General features: G+C 35.3%; 4 protein-coding genes across 7 annotated transcripts; all 4 read right to left on the bottom strand.

The window, feature by feature from the left end:
• Nucleotides 1–95: 95 nt before the first annotated feature.
• Nucleotides 96–4064, bottom strand: LOC101250490 (uncharacterized). Its single transcript, XM_004235744.5, has 4 exons — nucleotides 3569–4064; nucleotides 2688–3086; nucleotides 1097–1508; nucleotides 96–888 (listed from the first exon to the last, which is right to left on the bottom strand). The coding sequence occupies exons 1-4, from the start codon at nucleotides 3864–3866 to the stop codon at nucleotides 687–689; spliced, it is 1311 nt and encodes a 436-aa protein (XP_004235792.2). The 5' UTR covers nucleotides 3867–4064; the 3' UTR covers nucleotides 96–686.
• A 1044-nt stretch (nucleotides 4065–5108) lies between these two features.
• On the bottom strand, nucleotides 5109–6634 carry LOC101262402 (uncharacterized). Its single transcript, XM_026030188.2, has 2 exons — nucleotides 6313–6634; nucleotides 5109–5889 (listed from the first exon to the last, which is right to left on the bottom strand). Exons 1-2 carry the CDS (start codon nucleotides 6485–6487, stop codon nucleotides 5702–5704), a joined length of 363 nt encoding a protein of 120 aa, XP_025885973.1. The 5' UTR covers nucleotides 6488–6634; the 3' UTR covers nucleotides 5109–5701.
• A 1048-nt stretch (nucleotides 6635–7682) lies between these two features.
• On the bottom strand, nucleotides 7683–8949 carry FKBP17-3 (peptidyl-prolyl cis-trans isomerase FKBP17-3). The gene is made up of 3 exons (NM_001365922.1): nucleotides 8564–8949; nucleotides 8412–8456; nucleotides 7683–8197 (listed from the first exon to the last, which is right to left on the bottom strand). Exons 1-3 carry the CDS (start codon nucleotides 8935–8937, stop codon nucleotides 7834–7836), a joined length of 783 nt encoding a protein of 260 aa, NP_001352851.1. The 5' UTR covers nucleotides 8938–8949; the 3' UTR covers nucleotides 7683–7833.
• Nucleotides 8950–9199: 250 nt separating this feature from the next.
• Nucleotides 9200–22251, bottom strand: LOC101263689 (probable serine/threonine-protein kinase SIS8). 4 transcript variants are annotated; one of them, XR_011220178.1, is made up of 14 exons: nucleotides 20960–22182; nucleotides 18727–19164; nucleotides 16216–16319; nucleotides 14575–15833; nucleotides 14437–14477; nucleotides 13551–13619; nucleotides 12552–12652; nucleotides 12311–12389; nucleotides 12109–12207; nucleotides 11961–12029; nucleotides 11593–11722; nucleotides 10545–10594; nucleotides 10188–10364; nucleotides 9200–9631 (listed from the first exon to the last, which is right to left on the bottom strand). XR_011220178.1 is itself a non-coding variant. In XM_004235702.5 (13 exons), exons 1-13 carry the CDS (start codon nucleotides 21440–21442, stop codon nucleotides 9505–9507), a joined length of 3096 nt encoding a protein of 1031 aa, XP_004235750.2. In that variant the 5' UTR covers nucleotides 21443–22251; the 3' UTR covers nucleotides 9200–9504. The 4 variants fall into 4 exon arrangements, 2 of the variants coding, with proteins under 2 accessions (XP_004235750.2, XP_010318631.2); XR_740658.4 differs by having other exon boundaries at nucleotides 11632–11722; XM_004235702.5 differs by lacking the exon at nucleotides 11593–11722 and having other exon boundaries at nucleotides 20960–22251.
• Between the last annotated feature and the right edge of the window lie 2019 nt (nucleotides 22252–24270).

Raw genomic sequence — 24270 nt, 5'->3', positions numbered from 1 at the left:
TATTCTCAGATTCAGTTACTCAGCGGGAACATATTTGTTGATCCCCTCTAAACGTTAGATTCATCATGGACGAGGAATTTCTTCACCTGAATGGATTATAAGTGCAGACTACAGCTATGAATTAACTCCATTATTCGCAAGTGAAAATAAAGTTACACAGACAAAAATGACTAAAAAGGCAGGGCACAAGATCCAGAAAAACCACATCCCAAACCAGAAGTGTCACGGTTCACACACTACCAACCTAGATTAGCAGACAACTTATAGGACTTTAAGACAATGGACTAGAAACTAAGATAGCAAAAGCAGCTTGAAAGAGTAAAGTTTGTAATTTGACTACTCTCAAAGAAGAGACAGCAGTTATTTTCACTCTCTTTCTGCAGGGGATTGGATGAGAAGCAGCAGTTGAAGTACAAACGGTCATCTCTTGATATGGTTTCCCGTCGTCGTTGACCTTTGTCGTCCTAATCTTCTTCATATGCTTTGAGAACAAGGGTAGCTAATACATAGCAGTGCCACCAAAAGTAAGTGGTAACTCTTTTGCACCAGACCATGTAAGAATGCCCCCTCGCAAACCTGTACTAATTGTGAATGTTGAAAAATGTTTTGAAATGTCAATGCGAAGGCACATCAATAACCTTGTGTTTATCTTCTACAAGAAAATGCCAGCTGCAAACAGCTTATTGTCATGCATGCAACAAGCTGGATTCTTTCAATTTCATGGTTTTTGCATGCAGCCTTTCCATGAATGCAGGATTTGCTTTGAGTCTCTGCTTCACGTACGAGGTTCGAACATCCTCTACAATTTTGTTAGCTTTTCCAGCCTCTTCAATAAGAGCAAATAGAGTCCTCAGGCAGTCCTTCCTATTCTCCTCGCGGTGTTCAAATCTGAGTAAAAGTAAACATTCATTCATTGTAAGTTCCCCAAACTTCAAATGCCAGTGTAGCTCACCAATAAGCAGCAGTTAAATACTTCCAACTAATAGTTTCAACAATAGCTACACATAAATAAAGCTCAGTTGAAAGATAAGCCGAAACATACCCCATGACAAGATCAGATACTGGTAACTTAGATACACCCAAAATGTGAACTTACCTTTCACTAGTGATGGTTAGCTCGTCTCTCCCAGGATGGTATCGTTTTCCAACCAATTCTCTTAAGCGGCGAAATTGATGCTTTGACATACCCAGCTCTTTCACTGTAACAGCCAATTTGACTTTCCTGTTTTTTGGATGCCATGCATCACCCCCAGGAGCAAAGACCACCCTTGTTAGCCATCTAAGGACTGGGCCTTCACCTGGAGGGTCATCCAAATCCTTTTTGTCATCTGGCAAGGTAGTCGCATCAAACTGTGGAGCATCCTTCTCCATCAGTTTTGCACACTCCACGACCACCCCATCCTCAAACTCCTTGAACAATGCATAGCCTTCTTCAGGGGTAATCTCACCTTTTTCAACCCTTTCACCTATCTCATCAAACTTAACTTCTACCTTCTTTTTAATTTCATCTGGATAAAGATAAAGTATCCGATGAGTCAAGAATCCAAAAAAATAGATTGGGACATCAAATAGATCACTGAAAACTGACTCTAATATCCTATAAAAGACAAGTTTGAATCATGTCTTAAAGAGAATACATTACGTGAAACTGAAATTCAATAGAACTTATAACTATTCCATACAAGCTATCAGAGAAATTAGCTAGTGATGAAATTATAATTGACTGAAGAGTTAAAAGAATTCTGTCAACAGGTAAGACGTAATTTGCTTGATCAAAGAAACCTCAACTTACTTTTTAATTGCTCCTGCCACACTTCTTTGAGGTTTAACCTTTCCTTTTTTTCCACCACTACAATTTTATAAACCTAATAGCGAAGGAATTAGAAAATGAAATTTTATCTAACTAAGAAAATTATTGTAGGAATTAGAAAATGAAATTTATCTAACTAAGAAAATTATTGTGGAAATCGCATCCCCTTGCTCATTAGATTTCGGACAATATCAGCACTATTGCTGAATTGGGAGCACAGATATTATCTTTTGATTGTTGATTGGAATACATATTATTCATCTGCATGCCATGAAAAAGTTCTAAAGCCGAAATCTTTTCACTTTAATTGGCAGATATTATCCCTACCTTATATTTAATATGTGATGGGAACACATTAAAATTGTGCTCGCCGCAATTTTTTTATGTTGCAGGAAAAGACAGAAAATAGCATGACAGTCATCACAGTTGATGTTTCAGTTCACAGGCCAGTCACAATCTAAAACTAGTGAAGCTAATAGGCCAAAAAGAATTATTTACTGCAAGGAGAAGGGCCTTAAACTAAAGCTCCAAAAAGTCCAAACAGAAATAAATTAACCAAGAGGGGGCAGTTTATTAGTTATTTTGTAACAGATGTAAGATTTTGGAATGATAAAAATATGCACCAGCAACCCTCCAAACAGCTGACTACCTGATGATTATGAGCTACGGGTAGGCACCTTTGCCAGTGCGACAGACAACTAAATTTTTTCACTTGCAAGAAGCTCATCATAAGACTTAAAGAGATATTAAGGGTTAGACCTTTTATAAGCTTAAAGCCTAGTCAAAATTAACATCATGATACAAAAGAATTAATTTTCTACTAATAGGAATAAGAAGTTAAAAACTAAGAAACCAGAAGATCATACAAAAGTAGTACCAGGTAAAATTTTATCCCAGCTAAGCATCTCCTGTAAAATTTCCTCACACTCCCTTGTATCCTTAAGATGCCCATGCTCAGTAGCCTCTTTTATCATATCATCCCACTTCCTGTCATCCATGTTGAAGAACTTATCAGTCACCATTTTCCTTTTCACAATATCTGTTGCGTCATACAAATCCTCAATATCTTCATCAGTGCTGTGACCTTCCTCGAAATCTGATTCAAACTCTTCATCATTTACACCATCCAGAGGTTTCATCTGCATCTCCTCCAATAACTCATCATCTGTATGTTCATGCTTTCCCGTCAATTTCCTCTTTAAAATTGCTTCAAGAATTGATGGAAGCGCCTCCTCATTGCCTTTGTTGAAATATTCCTCAATCCGCAGCTTCAACTCTACAGTAGATATAACAAATGAGGTAGCTTAATATGGAACCAAGAAACCCATTCAAATTAAAAATACACCATCCCTGATCTTAATTCACTACCATCTTCTATCAGTGTAATCCCCAAAGAAACTATAAATTGTTTAACACACAACAACGTAAGTGTCACAAAGGGATTTCCATTGACAGAACACCAAGAAAGTTGAAAAAAGATATCTTTTTTTGCTGAGGGCATTCTAGTTGGAACAATAAAACTAGGGATGCCAGTAAAATAAGACCCAAAATTCAACTACTTAAATTTTCTCCAATATTCTATTGTCAGCAATCCGCATCAATCATAGTAAGAGAGATCCAGTACATATTCTCATTAATCAGCAAAATCATTAAACCTAAACATTTTCAGGGAAAGATTAAATTAACCCCCAGCACCCAATTTTCTCAGAATTGACAAATAATCGCCACTAAACACATTGCAGATCGCTAAGTACTTACCTTTATTGTTGACATCTTCAACATTGAGGGAGACCTCTTTTTCGGTGGATCCGTTCAAGCTAGTCTCTTTTTCGTTGGATTCATTCAAGCTAGTCTCCGGCTGAGGGCTTGGTTCAGGGGTGTTGTGATTCGATGAAGAATCATTTTCTGATGAAGAAAAGAATCTAATCTTTGACGGAACAACTGTGCGATGAATGATTTTACTGCTACTGGTGCTGCTGTTGAAATAATTTGGATTTGACTTGAAGTTTTGAGAGAGATGGAAATTGCGGGAGCACAGAGATAGAGCTCGTCTCATGGTTTAGGGTTTTAGAGCCTCTCTGTAGTTTTGCGTTTGTTTTCTCAGTTTTTAGATACAGGCATTGGAACGACAAAAATATTTGTGTTTTTTTAAAACCAAAACTTACTTTGCTAAAAGGTAAAAGAAAAAAATAGGAAAATAGAAAAGATTTTAAAATTAGTACTAGTAAGTACACTCGACACGTATATATTATTCAAATGTGAACTTCTTATATATATATATATATAATTGAATTGATTTCTATTTGTACAAAAGAAAAAAATTTACTCGTAAAAAGAGAACTTCATCGATGCATTATAACACTTCTTGTTTAATTAAGTTGTTTGATGCTCTCGGAGAGTGCTTTGTCGTGTTAGGTCACTGACATATCTTTTTTGTCTTTATTTGATTCCAAGAATGGATTGGATCGAAACCCCTAAAAACCGTACGTGCGGATCTCCCGGCATGCGGTTCACGCCAGCCCAGCATTCATTCGCAAATTCTGTAGTGAAATTGAGACTGCTCAACCTCGGAAGCTAATTCGCGTGTAGGCAGTGCTGTCTGTCGTACCGTTGACTCTATGGGACGCTCCGAAAAAGATATGAGGTACTTGGAAATGATCGAAGTAGTTGAATAGGAGGATCACTATGACTATAGCCATTGGTAAGTTTACCAAAGACGAAAATGATTTATTTGATATTATGGATGACTGGTTACGGAGGGACCGTGTCGTTTTTGTAGGCTGGTCCCGTCTATTGCTCTTTCCTTGTGCCTATTTCGTTATCTGCTCGAATGATTTGATTACAAATTTATTAAAAAATTATATATTTAAATGAATATCCGTAATATGATGTATTTATAACACAAATGATTTTGTTTCTGTAATGGATTTTCCCTAATCAGTCGTTCTGATCACCTCTTTTGATAATTGAACTCAACCATCTCCTTAACAATATTGTAAGCCGCCCATGAAAGAGCTTCATGACTAAAGAAAGCTTTAGCATCATTATAGGCATCCAAACAACCAGAAAGATGGCTTGAAAGATCTTTAACAAAGCAGCCTCGATTAACCCTTAAAAATTACTGCAAACTTGAAATAGTACAGGCACAAGATAGCATTAGCCAACCAGCAGGTAGGTTACTTCCAATAACACGGTGAAGATGATGGGGGAGGTGGACATATCAGCCTCAGAATTGATTCAATTGGATCATTCTTGGTACAGAAAAACGAGGAAACAAAGATAGAGCGTGCTCTGGAACTTCAAAAGCAATCTGAAGACAACCTCTATTAATGCATAGGTAAGTACAAAGAATAAGTGTTCAACATTTAAAAGGTAGGAAGATACTATTTTCCTACACTGGAAGGTTAAGGGAATAACAAATTTTACTCAGAAAACATATCATCCATGGGTCACAAATACATCATCCAGAGGCTATAGCACAGTGTTTAAATCATCCAAACTTCAAACAAGGCTCACTACAACTTAGCCAGACCAAAAGAGAAAAAAGACATTCTTCTATTTCTATTGGGATCCAAATCCTGGTATCCCACAGTTATTTCCACTTCATTGATTGATTAGACGCCTTCACCAGACCACACTTGTAGGATTACAATGAGTATGTTGTTGTTGATTGATTGGACACCTACACTTCCAACTTCACAAGTTGTCAGATAGAAATTCTTTCTGCTGATCCAAATGAATCTGCTAGCTATTGAAATATAAAATTACAGTGAGGAATGATGAATACATAAACGTTTAATCCTCTTCACAACTCAATCCCCATGACAATCTTGTATTCTTATCAATGTATAAACAACAATACTCATATAGGTAGACTTGTCGTAAGTCAACTCAATCGGAGTCAGACTCTCCATTGGCAGCATCATGCTGTCGACGAGGTTGAGCCTGAAGTTCATTCATCAATTCCTTATCAGATTCTTCACTTTTTCCAGCCAATTTTCTTTTCAATATGGCTTCAAATATCGATGGGAATGCTTCTTCATCTCCTTCAAAAAACTTATCTATCTGCTTTTTCAGCGCTGTAATAGGAACAAGAAATCAACTCCAAATTTGAATATGAAATCAATCCCTGTTTCAATCCTATATCCGAAACTCAGTAAAATAAAAAAATTCTCCAAGTTTATCTCAATTGCAATGAAATTTAGTCTATACAGTATGACTTAGAGATGGATAATATCATAGAGTTAAAATTAAAAATACTAGGTAACTAATTTCTGCTGAAACTGAAAGTTATTTTGGTATAAATTAGAGATATAAGCAAATTATAGGGTTAGTAAACTCAAATTTACCGGCAAAAGGAGGAAGACATACAGCGAAGTATCCCGATTGTTTTTGAGCGCTCAAAATCAATTTTTTTAGCAATTGAAACAAGCTAACATATAACTTTGCTTATTTGCGGATCTAATGCAACTAATGAAGATTGATTTTTGTAAGAATCACACCTTTATTGCTGATATCGTCTTCGTCTTGAAGGTGGTTGTCGTTGCTATCAGCAGGAGGTTGATTAGAGCTTTTGGATGTGAAACGCCTATAGCTGGGCCAAAATGAAGAGGTAGCAGGGTAAGGATTCAGCATAAACGAACAGCGATAAATACTTGTTGCAAGAGATCTATTCATGTCGATCTTCTTCGCGTTAGGGTTTAAGGAGGGTTTTTGTTCTTGAGCTTCTATGAATTTCCTTACCAGTTCAACACTTCTGTTCTTCCTTCCCCAAATTGAACGGAGCTCACAAAGGGCCGGGTGGATCAAAATCCAATTCTATCTAACAGGTTATTTGCACTTTTTTGTCCCTATTTTGTGCTGCTTTTTAATTTGGGGAAATTTAGTACTACTTATTAACGTAGCTATAGTTCACGACTTAATTTTAGTTGTAATTGTGTAACCTATCTCTTCTCTCTTTTTTCATACGTATACAAATATAAATTATACATATACAATATATAATTATATGAGAAACAGACAAATACAATTAACATTTCTTCTCTCTATACCCTCTCTCGCTCGCCTCTCTCCTTCCTCTCTCAATCTCGATCATCAGATATACAAATACATATGTATACTTGTTACATATATACAATCATCTGACATATATACATATACAGTTCACCTCTTTCTATTATCTGCACTCTCTCGCTCGCCTCTCTCCTTCCTCTAACATATAGCTACGAATCGTAATTAGGAAAATATAGATATATTATATGCGAAAATTCCTCTTTTTAGTTTTAATCTGATGAATAACTTTTTTGCATTATAATATCTTCAAACTTATGCCCTATCCTTTGTTCGAAATAAACTTTGTCCCGCTAAGCATTAATTTGATCTCTAGGGAAAAATATTAAAGATCAGTTCATTTGAAGGGCAAAATTAAAGTTTAACTCATTTTAAAGGCAAATCGTTCAATTAGATCTATTGCAAATGGAGTTTGGTGATTTACAAAAATGACCTTTATAAAGCACGGTCTTAAATATTTGGTCTCGTTTGATATTTTTGTAAGAAACGACCTCTGTTTTAAAAAATAAATATGTCGGACTAGACATTTGTTTCAATGAGTTAAAAGATTTCAGCATAACAAGTAAAAATTGTATTTGTAGATCAATTGTTCACAAGTTATGATGGATGAATACTAATTCTTTCTACCTATCGAATTAAGTTGATCAAAAATTATATGTCGCTCTTTGAGAATGTGGTAGGGAGCGTTTTCTTCTCAATGGTCTTGCACAACGGGAAATTCAAATTAATCAGATCAATAAATTATGAATTCCGAAAAGTTAAATATGACCAATTGCAAGAATGGTTAATCTCCCTCTTAATGTAGAAATAGAGAATGGCCCTCCTCAATATGTTGTAATCAAACTTCCACACATCTTTCTTGTCAACTAAAGAACAGTACAAGAATCAACTGTTTTGCATTTTCCTTTAGTAGCAAACACTTGAAGTTATACTATTTATTTGTATACCTTCAATCAAGCAGGTGCAATAGAAACTTTTTCAACTTCAACAACATACTCAAGAGTAGCAGATGGAGGAATTTGCAGCCCTGTTCCTAAATCTGCTCCTTCTTCTCCAAATCCCAAATTTGGAGGAATTATCACTCTTCTTTTTCCACCTGCCTTCATACTTTTTAGTACTGTTTCTATACCTTCACAAATTCCTTTACTATAAGGCCTTGATCCCATTACTAATGCCAATGGCCTCTTCTTCATTCCATCACCACCAAATGTATCCACAAAAACTTCTCCACTGCCTTGTATGCTTCCCTTCACATCTATCACAACTAAGTCCCCTGGCCTTGCTGTTGCACCGCCACCAATTTTCAGTTCATAATACCTGTTACACGAATATACATCAATTTCACTTATGGACAGACACCTTGATGAGTAAGTTTTGTCGTTAAAGTAGGTGAAGTTAAGTGATTTTACTACTATAGTGAGTACATGGATTCTTTAGTAGGTACAATTCAGTTGTTTTAAAGTGAGAAAATAATTTTACGACTTCACTGTTATAGTGGATAAAAGTTCGATTAGCATAGAAGAGACTGTACCTTATCCCATTGGGCAAGACCACTTCTTCTTCTTTCTCAACAACCCTGACAATTAAGCAAAGAAGAGTTCATATTTCTGGATACAATTTTGATGTTTATACAGAGAGAAAAACAAATAGAATATGGAAAGTAGAAATCATGTAAGTTTTTACCTTGTGTTTGTTTCTTGTTGAGACACTTCAAGACGAGTTTTGATTTGCTCAGAAACAACACCAAAAGCAAGGAAACCAGCCCAAGCAAGTCCAGCACCAAGGCCAAATCTCCTTGTTAAGGAGGAGGCAATCCAATCAGTGGAATCCGCAGAGGCTGACAGGCGCGCAGATTTACTAGGCTTTTGCTGCTGCACATTAACAGGTGATGGAGGCTCTGCAGCAGTAGCACTCAGTGGCTGAGATGGTAGCGGAGTTTGTGGTTGTGGATTTTGATTTGGAGGCTGAGAAGGAGGAGGAGTTTGGGAGGATGAAGAGAAGTTAGTTCTGGTAATTGGGTGAGACAGAGAAGGTGTGGATCCAAAGAGAGTGGCCATGTTTTTGGATATGAAATGAGCATATGAGTGAGTAGTAGATATTTGTAGTGACTCAACTGTATACAGTTGTAGTAAATGGTCCCTACCTTATCTTTACATGAATCAGTTTTCTCCAGGCATGCTATTTCAACTAAAAACTAAATCAACAATTGACTATTACTGAAATCTTTCAATTCAAAAAACAAAAACAAAAAAAAGATGAGTCTGTTCCTCTATTGCTGCAACTGGATAATCAAGCATCTCAAAGTATTTGATGTGGAAGTATGGGAAATGTTCTCAATCTCTATTAATTATAAAATGATCCCAAAAATGAATATACATAAGATAAGATTCACAATGTTGAGGACCTGTGGGTTGACAACTGCCAGAAAACAAAACAAAAAAAAAAAAAAAAGAATCACAACAATTGACTCAACATGAAGTATATGTTTGTTGACAGATCCTTTATGTCTTCCTTTAATTTCGGGTTAAACAAATATGGACCTTGTCTTCGTTTCCAATAAAAGATAAAATTCCGTTTTCCCTTCTGTCCTAAACATGCTGTGCTGCTCGATCATCCACGTTCCTTTATGACCGGCCCTTTTCTTGACCTCTGTTCCCCAGTGGTTTTGGTACTTGTGAACTGGTTATAGGCTTTTGCAGTGGTTTCAAAGCAGCCATAATCTCAGCAAATGAAGGCCGTAACTTTGGATCTCTACACATTAAACAGGTAAATCAAAAAAAAAAAAACATAAGATTTTTACATCAAGAAAACCAGAGATAATCTTGTATAGACATGCAAACAGGTACCATATTTTGTCAAAACTAACGGCATGGCTTTCATGCTGAGGTGCTTTGGTACTGCATACTAACACTATATATAATAAGTGACTCACTTCTTTTTCAATGATTGTGGTGTCTAGGCCAGCTTACTTACACTTATTCTCACGGGGTATTGTAGGTAGCAGATAAATTTGCCAAGCAAGATATAGACAGATGGAAAAAAATCATCCAATGTTGTTTCTTTCTCTGTTGAGATTTGAACGTTAACCCTCACTCTTTTTACACATACCATTGGGAAGATATTAACAGATGCACAAAAATTTCAGGCACTGCCAGACCAACACTGTGATGGTCACCTAGGTGCCTTGATTATGAACAACAACCACAGATAACACTTGGTCAGCCTGACAAGCTCTAAAGAAGCGAGTAAAAGATTATGGACAGAGCTCAATTAGGGGCAAAATGAATGAAAGATAAATTGTTCTCACGTTTGCCAGCATTTTCTGATGATGTCCGCAATAGCTGGATCCATGTCATCTGGTATGTCAAGACGGCGATGCTGAAATCCAACTGCACCTACGACTTGCATGGGGTTCATTCCTCCCCATGGCTGCTGCAGAGTACAGAGCTCCCATAGTACAACACCAAAGCTATATACATCACATCTGTAAGGCATGAAATCATTGTACAAATCAACAACCATTATACCAATGACGGTGAACAAACTTATAGTTGAACCCTGATATTTGTTGTAGAATTGTTCTGATTCTTGTGTTATAGTTGCTTTCACTAATACATATTTATTCAACACTTTGAATGGGGTAATATGATTATGTAAGACATACTTCTCATCTGAAGGCTCATTTCTCAGCACTTCTGGAGCCATCCACTCAGCCTGAAAACAAAAGGTTGCAGCAGAATCATAAGCCAGCAACAACAAGAGTCAAATGTTTGCTCATTAAACTCTTGCAGGGATACATAAAAAATACTGACTTGTCTGCAGTATTTAGTTAGACCATATATATGTAATACATGAATAATGCAAATTCAGAGAAACTTCTCAAAAGCGACAGTTCCATTACCCAGTATTTTCTAACGTGGTAAAATTTCCCGTGTATAAGTAGAAACATACAACAGTTCATTACCACGAATTACTAACAAAAAGTATATGTTTCTACAAGTGCTAATTTTCTACCCTTGAAACTGCAAGCATTTTGTGCAGCATAAGCTTAAGTACAAGAGTCATCCAAGTTAATTCCAAATCACCGAGAATCTGAATGAAGCAAAGCATATTCTATTGTAACTGCTAGTTTCCACAAAATATCAGCAGAAAGGGAAAATTCACACATTGTATATTATGTGAAACGCAATACAGCACAGCTATGAGGCGTTTGGCCATGAACAAAAACAGCTTTAATTAGTATTCATGGCCAAACACAACTCCAGTTTTTCACTTTAAAAACAAAAACCTACTTTTATCAAACATCACAATGCAACACGGCCAAATGCCCACTTAGCATTAGATATAGAACTTATAAATTTTCTACCTTAATGAATGCTATAACCACTAAATAACACGTGAAGATCAGCAAACAAAAGAAGTTCTAAACTATATTTATGCATCTAGGTTTATGAGAACAAATGAAAGACAGTACAAATACGCAATTATTGTCATCTCGGAACTATCTCCACCATATATATATACTGGCTTTCTTCAAAATCAATAGTATCAAAGAGCAGCTGTCCTACTTTTACAGTAGTTCATCATGTGCGCAGATAACAAGGTAAAACAATTTCACAACTTCAAAACTAAGTCTTGATGATATCGGAAAGGGCTAAAATATGTAATCAGAAGCCTTGATACTCTTTTCAGATGAGGTAAACATGTCATACATTTAAATTTATTTTTGAACCATGGATCACAGCGACCACCTTTTTGAAGGAGAAACTTGGCAACCAAAACATCTCCAAAAGCCTGAATTGTTTTAAGACCAACAGCATGGAGCTATCTTCTACAAAAGGGCTGATATAAAATGATGTACAAAGATTAGCAGGTATGCATGACTGGAATATTACAAGTTCTATTAAGAAAGACACCACTATGAAATAAAGTCGTGGGAACAAGAAGCACGGGAAAAGATCACCAAGCATAGGAGAACGTCAATTTAACAGCTTAACAAATGTAGAAAATAAAGGGAAACAAAAAGAAAAAGGAAGAAAGAAGCATGTACTGAGTAATTGAATAAAATCCTCCTGCTTACCGTCCCAGCAGTTGATCTTGAAGATAGGAAGGTGCTGTGCTTTATTTTCGATAACCCAAAATCACATACCTAGAGTCACAAATAGTTGTGTTAAATGGGAAGGTATTGTAAGATGTCATTCACTAGGTTTCAGTCAAAGGAATTCCACCTTCACAACCCAGTTCTTATCCACAAGGAGATTAGGAGACTTCAAATCACGATGAACTATCACAGGAGTGCAATTGTGTAGATAGTTCATTCCTCGAGCCTGTTCGTTAAATAAATTACGTATAGCAGAAAGTCATTATGTAATGTAGAAGGTTTGAATCAATGGAAAAATTAAAAAGAAGAAGAAGAGAAGTGGAGCATACAGCATCAAGAGCCATCCTCAAACGTCTCCGTTCATCTAATTGATTGTTCGACCGATGAATTAATCTGTATAAACTACCTCTGCAAAACAAAATATAATTTGATTTCCAGCATTTGAACGGTTATACATCAAAGCTGCAAACACTTTATACTTCCAAGCTTGGAAACAGCTACTTGGCAACTTTAAATTTCCTGGAGGACCAGAACTACCGCAAAACTAAATATTACAGAATTTTGATGTACCTATGAAGAAACTCAGTAACAATTGAAAGGTTTGGAGGACGTGTAACAGCTCCCATGAACAGGACTACATTAGGATGCCGGAGTCTTTTCATGATCATCACCTTCCAAGGAAAAATTAAGTCTGAATGAGATTACAATATTCCTTTAAATAACACATCAGATAAGAGCAGTGACTACTGACTTTCTTAGTGTAACAAACAGACTACAAATGGATAAGTGCACAAAATAGATCAGCAACAAAATTTAAGGCTCTGCATCATTTACAGTTTTAATTGGGCAAATTGATCAAACATCAAAGGGCTGAACTCAGTGGAGAAAACTTTTACTAACTTGGATGATAGAGAGGAACAGTTTAAAGAAAAGACTGCATCAGCATGTCAGTTAACATGCTGTGTGCTTCTTACCAAGAGTTACAAATTAAGAAGAGCATAGAGGAACTATTAGAAGGACCTTCTACACAAAAAAATTTAAGATGTAATTACACAATTCTTTCTTTTGATATGGTAAAATTCATCAAAACAAAAAGACCTTCTAGGAGCCCAGCAGTGGCCCTCTCCAACTTTTCTCCATTGGTGGCTTGAACCACCAACCTAACGATTGGAGGTAAAGGGTCTCTACCACTAGGCTATCCTTCCCTTATCCCATCAGTTGTAATTGTACCTTACAAGCAAGCATTACTTTCTGCCAGTATTCTTCCTGGCTTATACCGAGTTAGTGACTAGGGCATGTATTAAGCTAGATTTTTTATTCTTGTATCAGTGGTACTAGGGCATGTATCCCCATTTTAATGTTCTTATTCTGGATTTTTTTCCTTTGGCATTTATTCATTAGCTTTTCAAATTCTTTTGAAAAGGTTTTTCAATATATTTTAAAAAAAGAAAATTCATTGATGATTTAGAAAGACATCCAAGATATGATAGTAATGCCATGAATTGTAATTTTCAAAATTTCCCTGAAAAACCAAGGGAAAAGGCCTATGTTGGACAAGAAAGGGTATACCTCACTTTTAAACTCTTCAAGTGATTCACCAGTTAATTCTTGGTCTAGGAATTTCTTCACAGCTACTTCCTGAAAATAAGAAGGTTCCATCAATTTGTATCAGTTCAAGTTGAAGACAACGATAAATGTTTGTAAGAGTAACGGATTTTTCCAATTTAAATTTGATGCAAGTGAAAAATGACTGAACAACACAGCTATATCCCTGTTGACCCACAATATCTAAACAGTGCCAATGAATCCAGTCAGACACTCTTTCCCAAGAGGCATTAACATCCAGAATTTTTTTTTAAAAATAAAATAAAATATATCTATATATATATATAAGCTTTCAATAATGGTGTGCAAAACAAAATCTAGTTCATAGTGAACACAGTTTCTTAAAGCAGACACGCATGTCCCATGTATCCTAAATTCCACATCGGATATGAGGGTTTATAAAGGTCTTTGAAAGTCCTTCAATACCTGGTATAAGAAATTGCATATCTCCAACACCCTTCCCACCTCACATGTGAGAGAATAGGTTTATCCAAGAATATGAGGATCCAACCCAAAACCTCAAGTCAATAGGTGGAGTACTATTAACTCTTCCACAATTTGCCATTCCCCAAAGGCCATATAAATCCCCTTGGAGACTCTTCAAACTACAAGAATACACAAGTATAAATGAAACTTGGCAGTCTTCAACAACTTCACTTCACACACTAACAACATCCACAGATTTCAGATGCCCATACATATTATTACTCTCTAAGTTGAAGAAACAACTTGCATCTGATACTCAGATAATACAGTATGTTCTAGCTTTCAACTTTGTAAAGAAAAAAGATGCAAAAGTTCATTACAGCAAAACCTAAAATGAAAAGAAGAGATCTATAGAAAAACTTACAGTTCCATGCCACTCTCCACGATAGACCTCCCCATAAGATCCTGCAACAGGAAAGATAAGTCAAAATGTAAGATGACAAGGAGTTAAACTGCTTCATGGATGCTTGTATGATTAGAAATATACAATGCAGGTCAATACCAAGTCCGATACGCTCACCCAAGGTGATCTCCTCCATTGGAATCTCACAATCTGCGACATCATCAAGTGTCACATCAGATTTCACACTATCATTACCGGTTGATCTATCTGATACTCTTTCACCCTCAGAATTCACTCCTAATGCCTCATGCACTTGATCACCACTACCCCGTTTTTCAGGCACAGCACCATCTGCATCTTTATCAACTCTTTTAGAGTCCATTAAATTAAGTAAGAAAGCAGGACTATTTGGTAAAAGAGCAGATGTCTCCAAGTTTTCATATTGCTTAGCGACAGCAGCAGTTGTTGCTACCACTGCTGCAGCTGTGGCTGTCACAGCAGCTGCAACAGGGAGATCAGCTTTTGAACCATATGTGGTCTTTGCTGCAGCAGCTACCATTGAAGACGCCACCACAGCTGCTGCAGCAGCTGCAGCTGCAGCAACAGGCATGTTTTTCGTGAATTTCGCTGCAGCCAGCTCAGAGTGTGGGGAAACATGCTGCCCACTAACTTCTCCACCATCCAGATGAGGATCAAATGGCCCACGGGGATTGACCTTGGACTGGGCATGATAAGCCAAAGGAGGCAAGAAATTATTACAATCTAGATCAACTTGACTCTTGATTTTCTCAACCTCATCCCTTCCCTGACTTTCCATATCCTCTGGCCTGGATTTTCCCTCCACAGGAGAGGAATCTAATTGCTCTGAATAGACTTCAGTGAACAAATTTGGGGGTGCAACAACACCACTTTCAAGCAAGACATCATGTAGTTTTTGAGCTAGCTGAGGATTTTCTTTAGCAGCATCAATCATGTACAGTGAGACATCCTTCGCTTTCATTCGCCGTACAGCTGGGGAACTAATGCCTTCAGTCCAGGAAGGAGATCTTGTATGTGAATAAGGAGATCTTGCATACACAGTCCTGGATGAAGTTTCCGGCCCTTGCTCCTTCACAGTACGAAGCTTTGTGAAGTCATCAGAGTTATTATTTCCTTTCTGCTTTTCTGAATTACCTGTAGAGGGAGACTCATTTCCTGCACTGATTTCCCCAAACCTGGATTTCCTCTCTTCGGTTCCATACTCTGAATGATCTTCTGAAGAACAGGCAACCCCACTACTAGAAGAACCCGTATGAGAATCAACATCTTTGGATGATGGACTGATGGAGAGGATGGATTCCTCATAGTCTCCCTGTGTTCCAGATGTATCAGAGGGAATAAGTGTGCCAGGGTCGGCCATCAAATCAACAATATATTCCCTGCAAAGCGTATGACTTCGTAAGCAAAGAGGCAACCTTGGGAGGAGTAATTATATGCCTGAACAAACTTTTCCACCAAGGTGAATTCAAATTTATACTCCCAGCAAATAAAAACTGCAACAATCTTAAGAAATAAGAGAAACAGATTATATGTTTCAAATGATCACCTTACTACCTTAAAGATAAGTTTATGTATTTGACTTGTCAAAAAATATGTATTTAATAACAAAGAAGATTTATCCAGCACTCTGCCTTGAAAACTTAACATATACCTTGCTCATCGAAATGCTACCTGACTATATACAAACTATGGTACAAACACATAGGAATCGGAAATGAAATTAGAAAATCTGAATAAGGAAGAACACTAGAGAGAAGGAACCTTCCATCTTCAAGCTTTACATAGTTCATTGCAACTTCATCTGAACCTGTGTATTCTTGCCCTTTTACTAATCGACACGGGAGCCCCACACTATCAGCCAAAACCTGTACAAATTTCAGAAGTACATCAAATCATAGTAAAAAGAAAAGAAAGGCCCCAGTTGACCATCATGCCAGGAGATGAAGAAACAAACACAACAGTGATAGAAAATCATAGTAGAATGTAGATACAGGGGAATCCAGCTTACTCATCCTCAGGTCCAAGCTACAGGAAACAGCAAATCCACATACCAATTTTAGCTATTTAGAATTTTTCACTTTCTTTCCTTTCTTCTTTTTATATTTTTTTTTTTTGGGGGGATCCTTGCTGGATTAAGAGGATGTTTGCCATCAACATGTTTAACAATTGTTATTTGTTTGAAGAAAAATAATTTACATCCACCATACATACCAGACATATAGACAGACACTGACACAAACATACACACACACAGAAAGAGAGAGAGATATAATATATTGTTTGACGGAAATATTGGCTTTCCTTTCTGAAGTAAGATACTTGTCGCCATTCTTTTTGCTTATTGAACAATACATTTTGTTTGACCGAAAATACATTGCTCAATATCTAACTTAAGAAAGGCAAAGGCATGGAGATCAAAGGTTTCTTACTTGAGAAAGAAAAAGGCAAGGACAGAAAGAATCTTTTTTCTTAAGAACTCTGCCTTGAACTTTTGGTATGATCGAATTCCTTTCATGTTTCTTGTTAACTCTTTAAAACATAAAATACTGATCTTATAGTCGCAAAAATGAGATATGCAATTCAAAAAGAACTTTTCAACAAAAACAAAAAGAAATGGCAGAATGTGCTAGCTGATGGGTGTTAAAGGAATAAATTTAAAAACACGAGTGTCTGCAATCATTGTTATCTGCAATCAATTCTCAAGTCATTTTGGCTTAAGATACAGTTCAGCTGGATTATTTCTTGGCTTAATATTTTAATGACCACTGCAAAAGTAATTTTAATAAACATACTCTGGGTTATTCGCATGCATCAAACTTTATGAATAGACATGATGTTTGATATGAAAGATTACTGACAAGTGACAAGGATATCATGCAGGAACTCGCCATTGACTCTCCAGAAAAGATGGAGATACATCAATTATGCACAAAAAGTAGAAAGCATAGACGGATTGCTGAACAGAATGTGGGCACATTACTGATTCAACTCATATTTGATTAGGGCACAGCAGAGTTAATACCTCAGATGGTCACTCAATTATGCACTCTTCTCTCAGAAAGTCACTCAACTTTCAATTTTCACTCAAAAGTCACTCAATTGTGCACTTCTATCTCAGAAAGTCACTCAACTTTGAATTTTAACTCAAAAGTCACTCAACTATCCACTCTTTCCTCAGAAAGTCACTCAATCTATTAAATTATTTTTTAATTAAAATTTGTTGATATTAATTATTTATATAACAAATCAAAAAAATTTAAAAATAAATTAAACCATTTAGTGATCCACCCACTTAACCCGACTTAAAAAATATGATATGATCCATTTTATTGTCTTTAATCCTAAATTATTCCCTCTTTAAAACTTGAATTATGATTAAAGACAAAAGAAAATAGGTCATATCATATTTTTTAATGGGTCGGGTTAGGTGGGTGGATCACTAAATGGTTTAAACAGTATTTTTATTTTTTTTAAATTTTGGTTTGTTATATAAATAATTAATATCAACAAATTTTAATTAAAAAAACAATTTAATAGATTGAGTGACTTTTTGAGGAAAGAGTGGATACTTGAGTGACTTTTGAGTTAAAATTCAAAGTTGAGTGATTTTCTGAGAAAGAAGTGCATAGTTAAGTGACTTTTGAGTGAAAATTGAAAGTTGAGTGACTTTCTGAGAGAGGAGTGCATAGTTGAGTAACCATCTGAGGTATTAACTCGGGCACAGCACACTTGCAATTGACATCTTATAAAGGATGGATATAGCACACCTGCATACAACAGCAGAAAGAATGGATGTGGAATGCTTAACAGTATATGGAGATGACATACTGGATTTAAATAATGGTTGACTAAAGTACTTCAAACAAATATTTGAGAAGCATCCAAATAAAACTGAACTAAACTCACCCAACAGTGTGTCCAAAGAACACTGCTGTTGTTCATCTTTTACATGAAGAATGTATGCCCTCTATCACAAAACCAATCAGTTTTTTCTATGTGGATATGTAGTCTTTGTTTGATAAAAAAGTGGTATCATCACTGTCACGATCCAACTTTGGAAATAAATTACGCTTCAGAAGTGAGATAAGGTAATTCAGACATCTCAAGATCATAGCTGTTTCCAAAAAAAAAAAATCTCAAGATCATAGTCAGCAAGTACTCCTTCCTTCTGTTAGCATCAAACAATTAAGCATGAAACTACCGAGTTTTATATATTTTTCATATAAATAGAAGTGTGTTGTTAAAGGTTTTGAAGGTCAAAAAGCTAAGTACCTTAAATAACAAGGCACGCTGACGAGCCAGTCCGACGGTCAAAGAACCCAGAGGCAAAACCATGCTCCCAAAAGTGGCCTTTAGACTATGACTAAGGCTTCTCCATGCTATTAACATGCCATCAGGATCACCAACTGGACCACCCATGTGTTCAGAAACTAGCATCGCAAGCTTCTGAACTAATTTTTTATCAGCAAAGCCTATGGATTCTGACCTGACCTTGACAGTCAGATCTATAGCTTTCTGTTCTAAATTCAACAGCTTAGAGTCCGCAGCTCTATCAACAAAGATAGCTTCCCAAGTGATCTGGTCTGCTACCGGTGTTCTTTGTAGATCGATAAGAGATGGCATTTTTGAGGGATCGGACTCTGTCAGGATCCCATAAAGATCATAAAAGCCATCCAGGATCTTGTCATCAAAGCTTAGAGCATTGTAATTCTGAAAAGCATTCATAAATCTATAATATGAGATAATTCATATGTCAGAGAGGAACACGGAATAGAAACAGGGATATTTTGTGCAAAATAAGCATCACAGGAGGATCAAACAATAGAGCAAATAGTAGTCCACAAACCAATCTCTCCAAATGTCAGACAACTGAGCTTTCTATAAAATCTTGTTCTCTTGGAAATTAATTTGACAAAATAATAGATATAGAAAATCTTGGGTTCAAAAATTGGCAACTGAGGATCATCTGCAAAATGGACTCTATCACTAAAAGCAGGGATAGTGCCTACTGCCTACCTTTCACCAGATTGCAGCTGAGGATGTGACCAGATTTAAGGCTTCCCAACCCACCCAACTAGCAATATGTAAGTAAATGGAAATAAATTTTCAATGCATAACTGTGCTGCCTGGATGGTATCCAAAAGACCAAAGAAAGTTTTGGTTCTTCTCAGGAAACTCTGTTGGAATGTTCTCATCAGTTTGTGATAGTGCTTTTCCTAACTAACTGTAATTTGTCGTCCGGGATTATTAGTAAAGGTTTTCTTCTTTTTTGCTTCTTAATCAATGGCTTCTTTTTTTTTATGACCAAGAAATATTCAAGGTCAGTGGAACAGGTCCAAACTCGGTGGACAGTGGTTAGCCTCTCTACCTTCTGTACTTAAATACCAGGCTTTGTCCACGGCAGGTTCGAACCCATGACGCGCGCCTAACCTACTCATTATACATTATGCTCTTACCACAACTCAGGTCATTTCCTTTTATCTACAGAGTGAGAAAAGACAAACACCATGTACATACTAGTTTTGTCGGGAAAATACATTATCCACTATAAGCATGTTTGTCACAAAAGATGAGTAGGAATTTCCTTTACTATGACTTCTCCCCTTAATATATACACAAGCATGTGGATTACTATACTCCTTAGATTTTCCATGAATCTGAGCATTTGAAGTCCTTTTATTTTGGAAAAATATTCTTTATGGAGTCTTTTGTTAATCTAGCATATCCTTTCGTATTTCTTTTTTGATAAAGGATAACATATCCATGTTTAACAAGGTCTTTACCACACCACATCAGAACACACTATAATACGAGTATTCCAGTGTCAAAGTGTGTTATATTCCACGCAATGTTACTGAATGAACTTCCCTATAGATAAGATCAACATCTTCATAGTTTTGTCATGAGAATTTTGAGCTAGAAGAATGAAGACCACAAAACTAAGCAATTGATTTGGCATTCGCAGGGATGGAGCTAGGGTACTGTAAAGGAATTCATTCAAGCCCCCTTCATCGAAAAATTACACAATATATAAAGTCAAAAATACTTTTATGTATATATAGTTGATCTTGACCCCTTTGACTTCTTCTTATATTTACTTCTTGAGGAATGCCAAGTATATTCAACAGTAAAATAGTGACAACTATCATATCATTATATCGACAACAATGGCACTATAAAGGCTGAATTTGCTTAACCACAGTCGCTAATTAGAGGCATGTTGCAGCATCCCATAGCTGAAACTAACTGTTAACAAACCAAAACAATATAACAAACATGATCACCAATGCACAAAAATTATCAAAGCAGCATGTTGTCAAGCCAACATGTTGACAGAGTCAAGGAACTCACTAACCTGCTCAATTCCTATTTTTGGTAAAATTAGGTCCCAAAAAAACATAATCTTCCAAATTGCTACACCTAAATGCTTATTAATACCAAAAGGAAAACAAGCTAAAGAAAAGCAATTGAAAATCAACCAAACAACTAGATGAAACAAACTTACCCAATATCTATAAGCTACAATTTCAGCTGCAGTGTTCTCCGGGGCACACGAGCCTAAACTTATCTGCTTAACAGCTTCAATCTGAACTGCCTCGGGGTCTTCCCTTGCACTCAACTCCAGAGCTAATTGTATTTGATACTCTTCCTCTATATCAGGCCCCCTCGAGTTGCTAGACTCCGAATCACGCCTTACAGCATCTAAAGCAGCCTCTAAGCCACTGCTACTAGCAGAATCAGAAGGTTCCATCCTAATATTCCCTCTACTCACGTTTGAAGAAGATGGAGGACTAGGACTTTGACGATTGGTAACAGAATTCAACCATCCAGAAATAGCTGAAAAGGGCTTATTATCATCAGACCTAGAATTCGAATTTCTTTCAGACGACAAAACGTCACTCAATCTCTTGATCTTAGCTGAAGATTTTGACCCTTCTGAATCCTCTGATTGACTAGAGATATGAAGTTTCCTCAGAAAATTTTTCATCTTTCTTTAAACTAAACCTCTGAACAAAGTGTTAAAAGAAATGAAAAGCAGGCCATAAACCTCTCCATTGTCGCACTCCAAGCATGAATCTTGATACACAATAACAACAAGAATGGGCAAAATATAAGTTTCCTTTGATAAGGGGTTTCAAGTCAACATCCAAGAACTTATCAAATCAAATCCATCACTCAAATTAGTCGTCACCCATTAAAGTTTTCCATTAAAGTTTGCTTTATAGTAACAAGAACCCAGCCAGCAAATTCAAATCTTGAAACACAAAAAAAAAAATTCAAATACTCATATATACACACACATGTACTATGTCGGTAAGACAAAAATTCTGTCTACACACCAAAAAAAAAAACAGTGAAGAATCGGCAAAAAGTTGTTCTGTTCTAAACTTAGCAAATAAGAACAAGACTAAATCAAGAAAGGGGTACAAGAATGCAAGAAAAGATATAGGATTGCGTGAAGAGAGAGAAAGATTGAAGCTTTTTACTGGATACAAGAAGAATGACAAATTGTATACTCCCTAGTCGTGTACTAATTAAAAGCCAAAAGGGGGTTCTATAAGTGGTGAGTTTGGGAAAAGAGAGAGGCCAAAAGACAGCAAAGACCAACAAGTGGGAGTTGGCTCATGATAATCAAGAGAGATGACCCACATTCATATTTTTGAGGCACACACTCAATCTTCTAGCATTTCTCATAAAACCAATACCTGAGAATGGTTGAATTAGATTTTGCTTTCATACATTTCGATTAATTTGTTATTGATAGATATCAGATAATAATTTTACTTAATTGGTCACATTCTTTAGTGTCAAATAATTGTGTACTAATACGCTATTTTTTTCATTATCTGCATTGAAATCTAACTTATATGAATGATAATTTTAAAATACTTATTTTGGTACCTCAAGAAAATCAAGACTTAAGAAGATTGTACTATTACACGATTTTTTTTTACTTGTTTTAGTACTCGATAAATATAAATACTATTGTAAACAAATTGAGTAAAATAGAAGCACTTCAAACAAGATTTTTTTAATCCAAAACTCAAATTCGAAAAAAAAAAAAATCATATCACCGTTACTACGATTCTACGTGATACCTACTTCATCTTATCTATTTTAGTTATTACGATTGTTAGAAATGATTACTTTAACATATATATTTATAATTTTAAAAATTTAAAATAAATATATTTATTAAAAATAATAAATAATACGAGACGGACGGAGCAGTAAATACTATAAGGTAGGATCCAAAACCAACAGAGACACATAGGGTGTTTGCCCCCTGCGCACGCACAACTGGAGTTGCAAATTCCAAGATGGAATATTATTATTAAAATAGTACTATAGCGATGTTACATTAATAATTTTTTTTGATAGATTATTCATCAGTATTTTTTTATACGATGACGATATAGACATATCAAACTTTAAAACTATTTATATGGAAGGTGATTAAATTTTTTTTCTTAATATTTATCGAGGTAAAAGTGTGAGGTGATTTTCCTATATTTATTCATATTTGAGTTCACTTAATACTTATAGATAAGAGTACTGTTAGCTTAGTTTTATTTTACTTAGACCAGGCGATTTGATACTTTCTTTTGAAAATCTAAATAGAATATTTAACTTTTCCAATTTTCAATTCTTGAATTTTGAATATGCTTCAATAAATCAAGATATACCTAGTCATCAAAAAGATTAAGGTTGGATATTTAAATGAACATTATTAGTACCATTTATGTCTAAATATAATAAATGATTGTATTCGAATAAAGTTTAAGAATAACAAAAGCAATACATTTAATTTTGGGAAAAATTCTAAATGGCTAGAAATTTAGTTAGAATTTAATCAGAAAATATTATTTATTTTTATTTTAAAATAAATTAATTTTTTTCTATTTTTAGTATTAAAAAATAAAAATATTTTAAATAATAAAATATTATTTTAAACAAATTGTGACCAAATTCCTATAGCTGAATGGAGGAATAGTCAGTAGCTCCACTACTTTTAGCATTAATTAAAAATTAGATATAAGATCAACCACTTTTCTCACCTATTGGTTCTTAATTGACTTTATTATCACTTAAAATTTCCTCAAAAATGATAAATAAATGTGTCTCCTCCTACTTTTCATAATATGATGAGAAAAGGATAAAAATAATGGAAGAAAGAGACAATGAAAATGGCTTTAATATAATAATATGAAAGAAAGATACTTTATTTTAATACTCCGTATATGTATTTTATATTAGAATTATAGAGATGACCTATTGTTGGGGTATAGTATTGTATGTGTATATTGTGTGGTTGTGAATATCCCAAAATAATATAAATTCACAATTGTTGATATCATATGTGGTGGCATGCACTTTTCAAAGGTGTGCTACCTCCCTCCTGTCTTACTTCTTTCTTTTTCCGCTTTCGTTCGATTAATTTAAATTTATATTGTGTAAAATTTTATTTTAAAATAAATTATTTCTTGCTAATCTTCATCCTTCTACTTCAATTAAATAATTTCTATTTTAATTAAAAAATATTTGGATTCATTTGATACTTTCTCTTTTTAGTATTTTTATTGAAATTTTTTATAATATAATCGATACATGATTAGATTATAAAAGATTCAGTTTCTTTTTCCCTAGTGTGGTGCAGTCCATAATCCACAACTCACAATTTGTATTATTGGATATACTTGACAAATTAGAAAAATTACGTAATTATTTTTTATAGCTTTCCATTATTGAATATTATAGTTCTTGATTATAATTTTTTAAAAAATAGAAGTTGAGTTCGAATTTTCAGTTTTAATA

The sequence above is a fragment of the Solanum lycopersicum genome, chromosome 3 (genome assembly GCF_036512215.1).
Source record: "Solanum lycopersicum chromosome 3, SLM_r2.1".
NCBI classification, from domain to species: Eukaryota; Viridiplantae; Streptophyta; class Magnoliopsida; order Solanales; family Solanaceae; genus Solanum; species Solanum lycopersicum.
The sequence above is the reverse complement of the archived record's forward strand: the minus strand, read 5'-3'. Positions and strand labels throughout refer to the sequence as shown.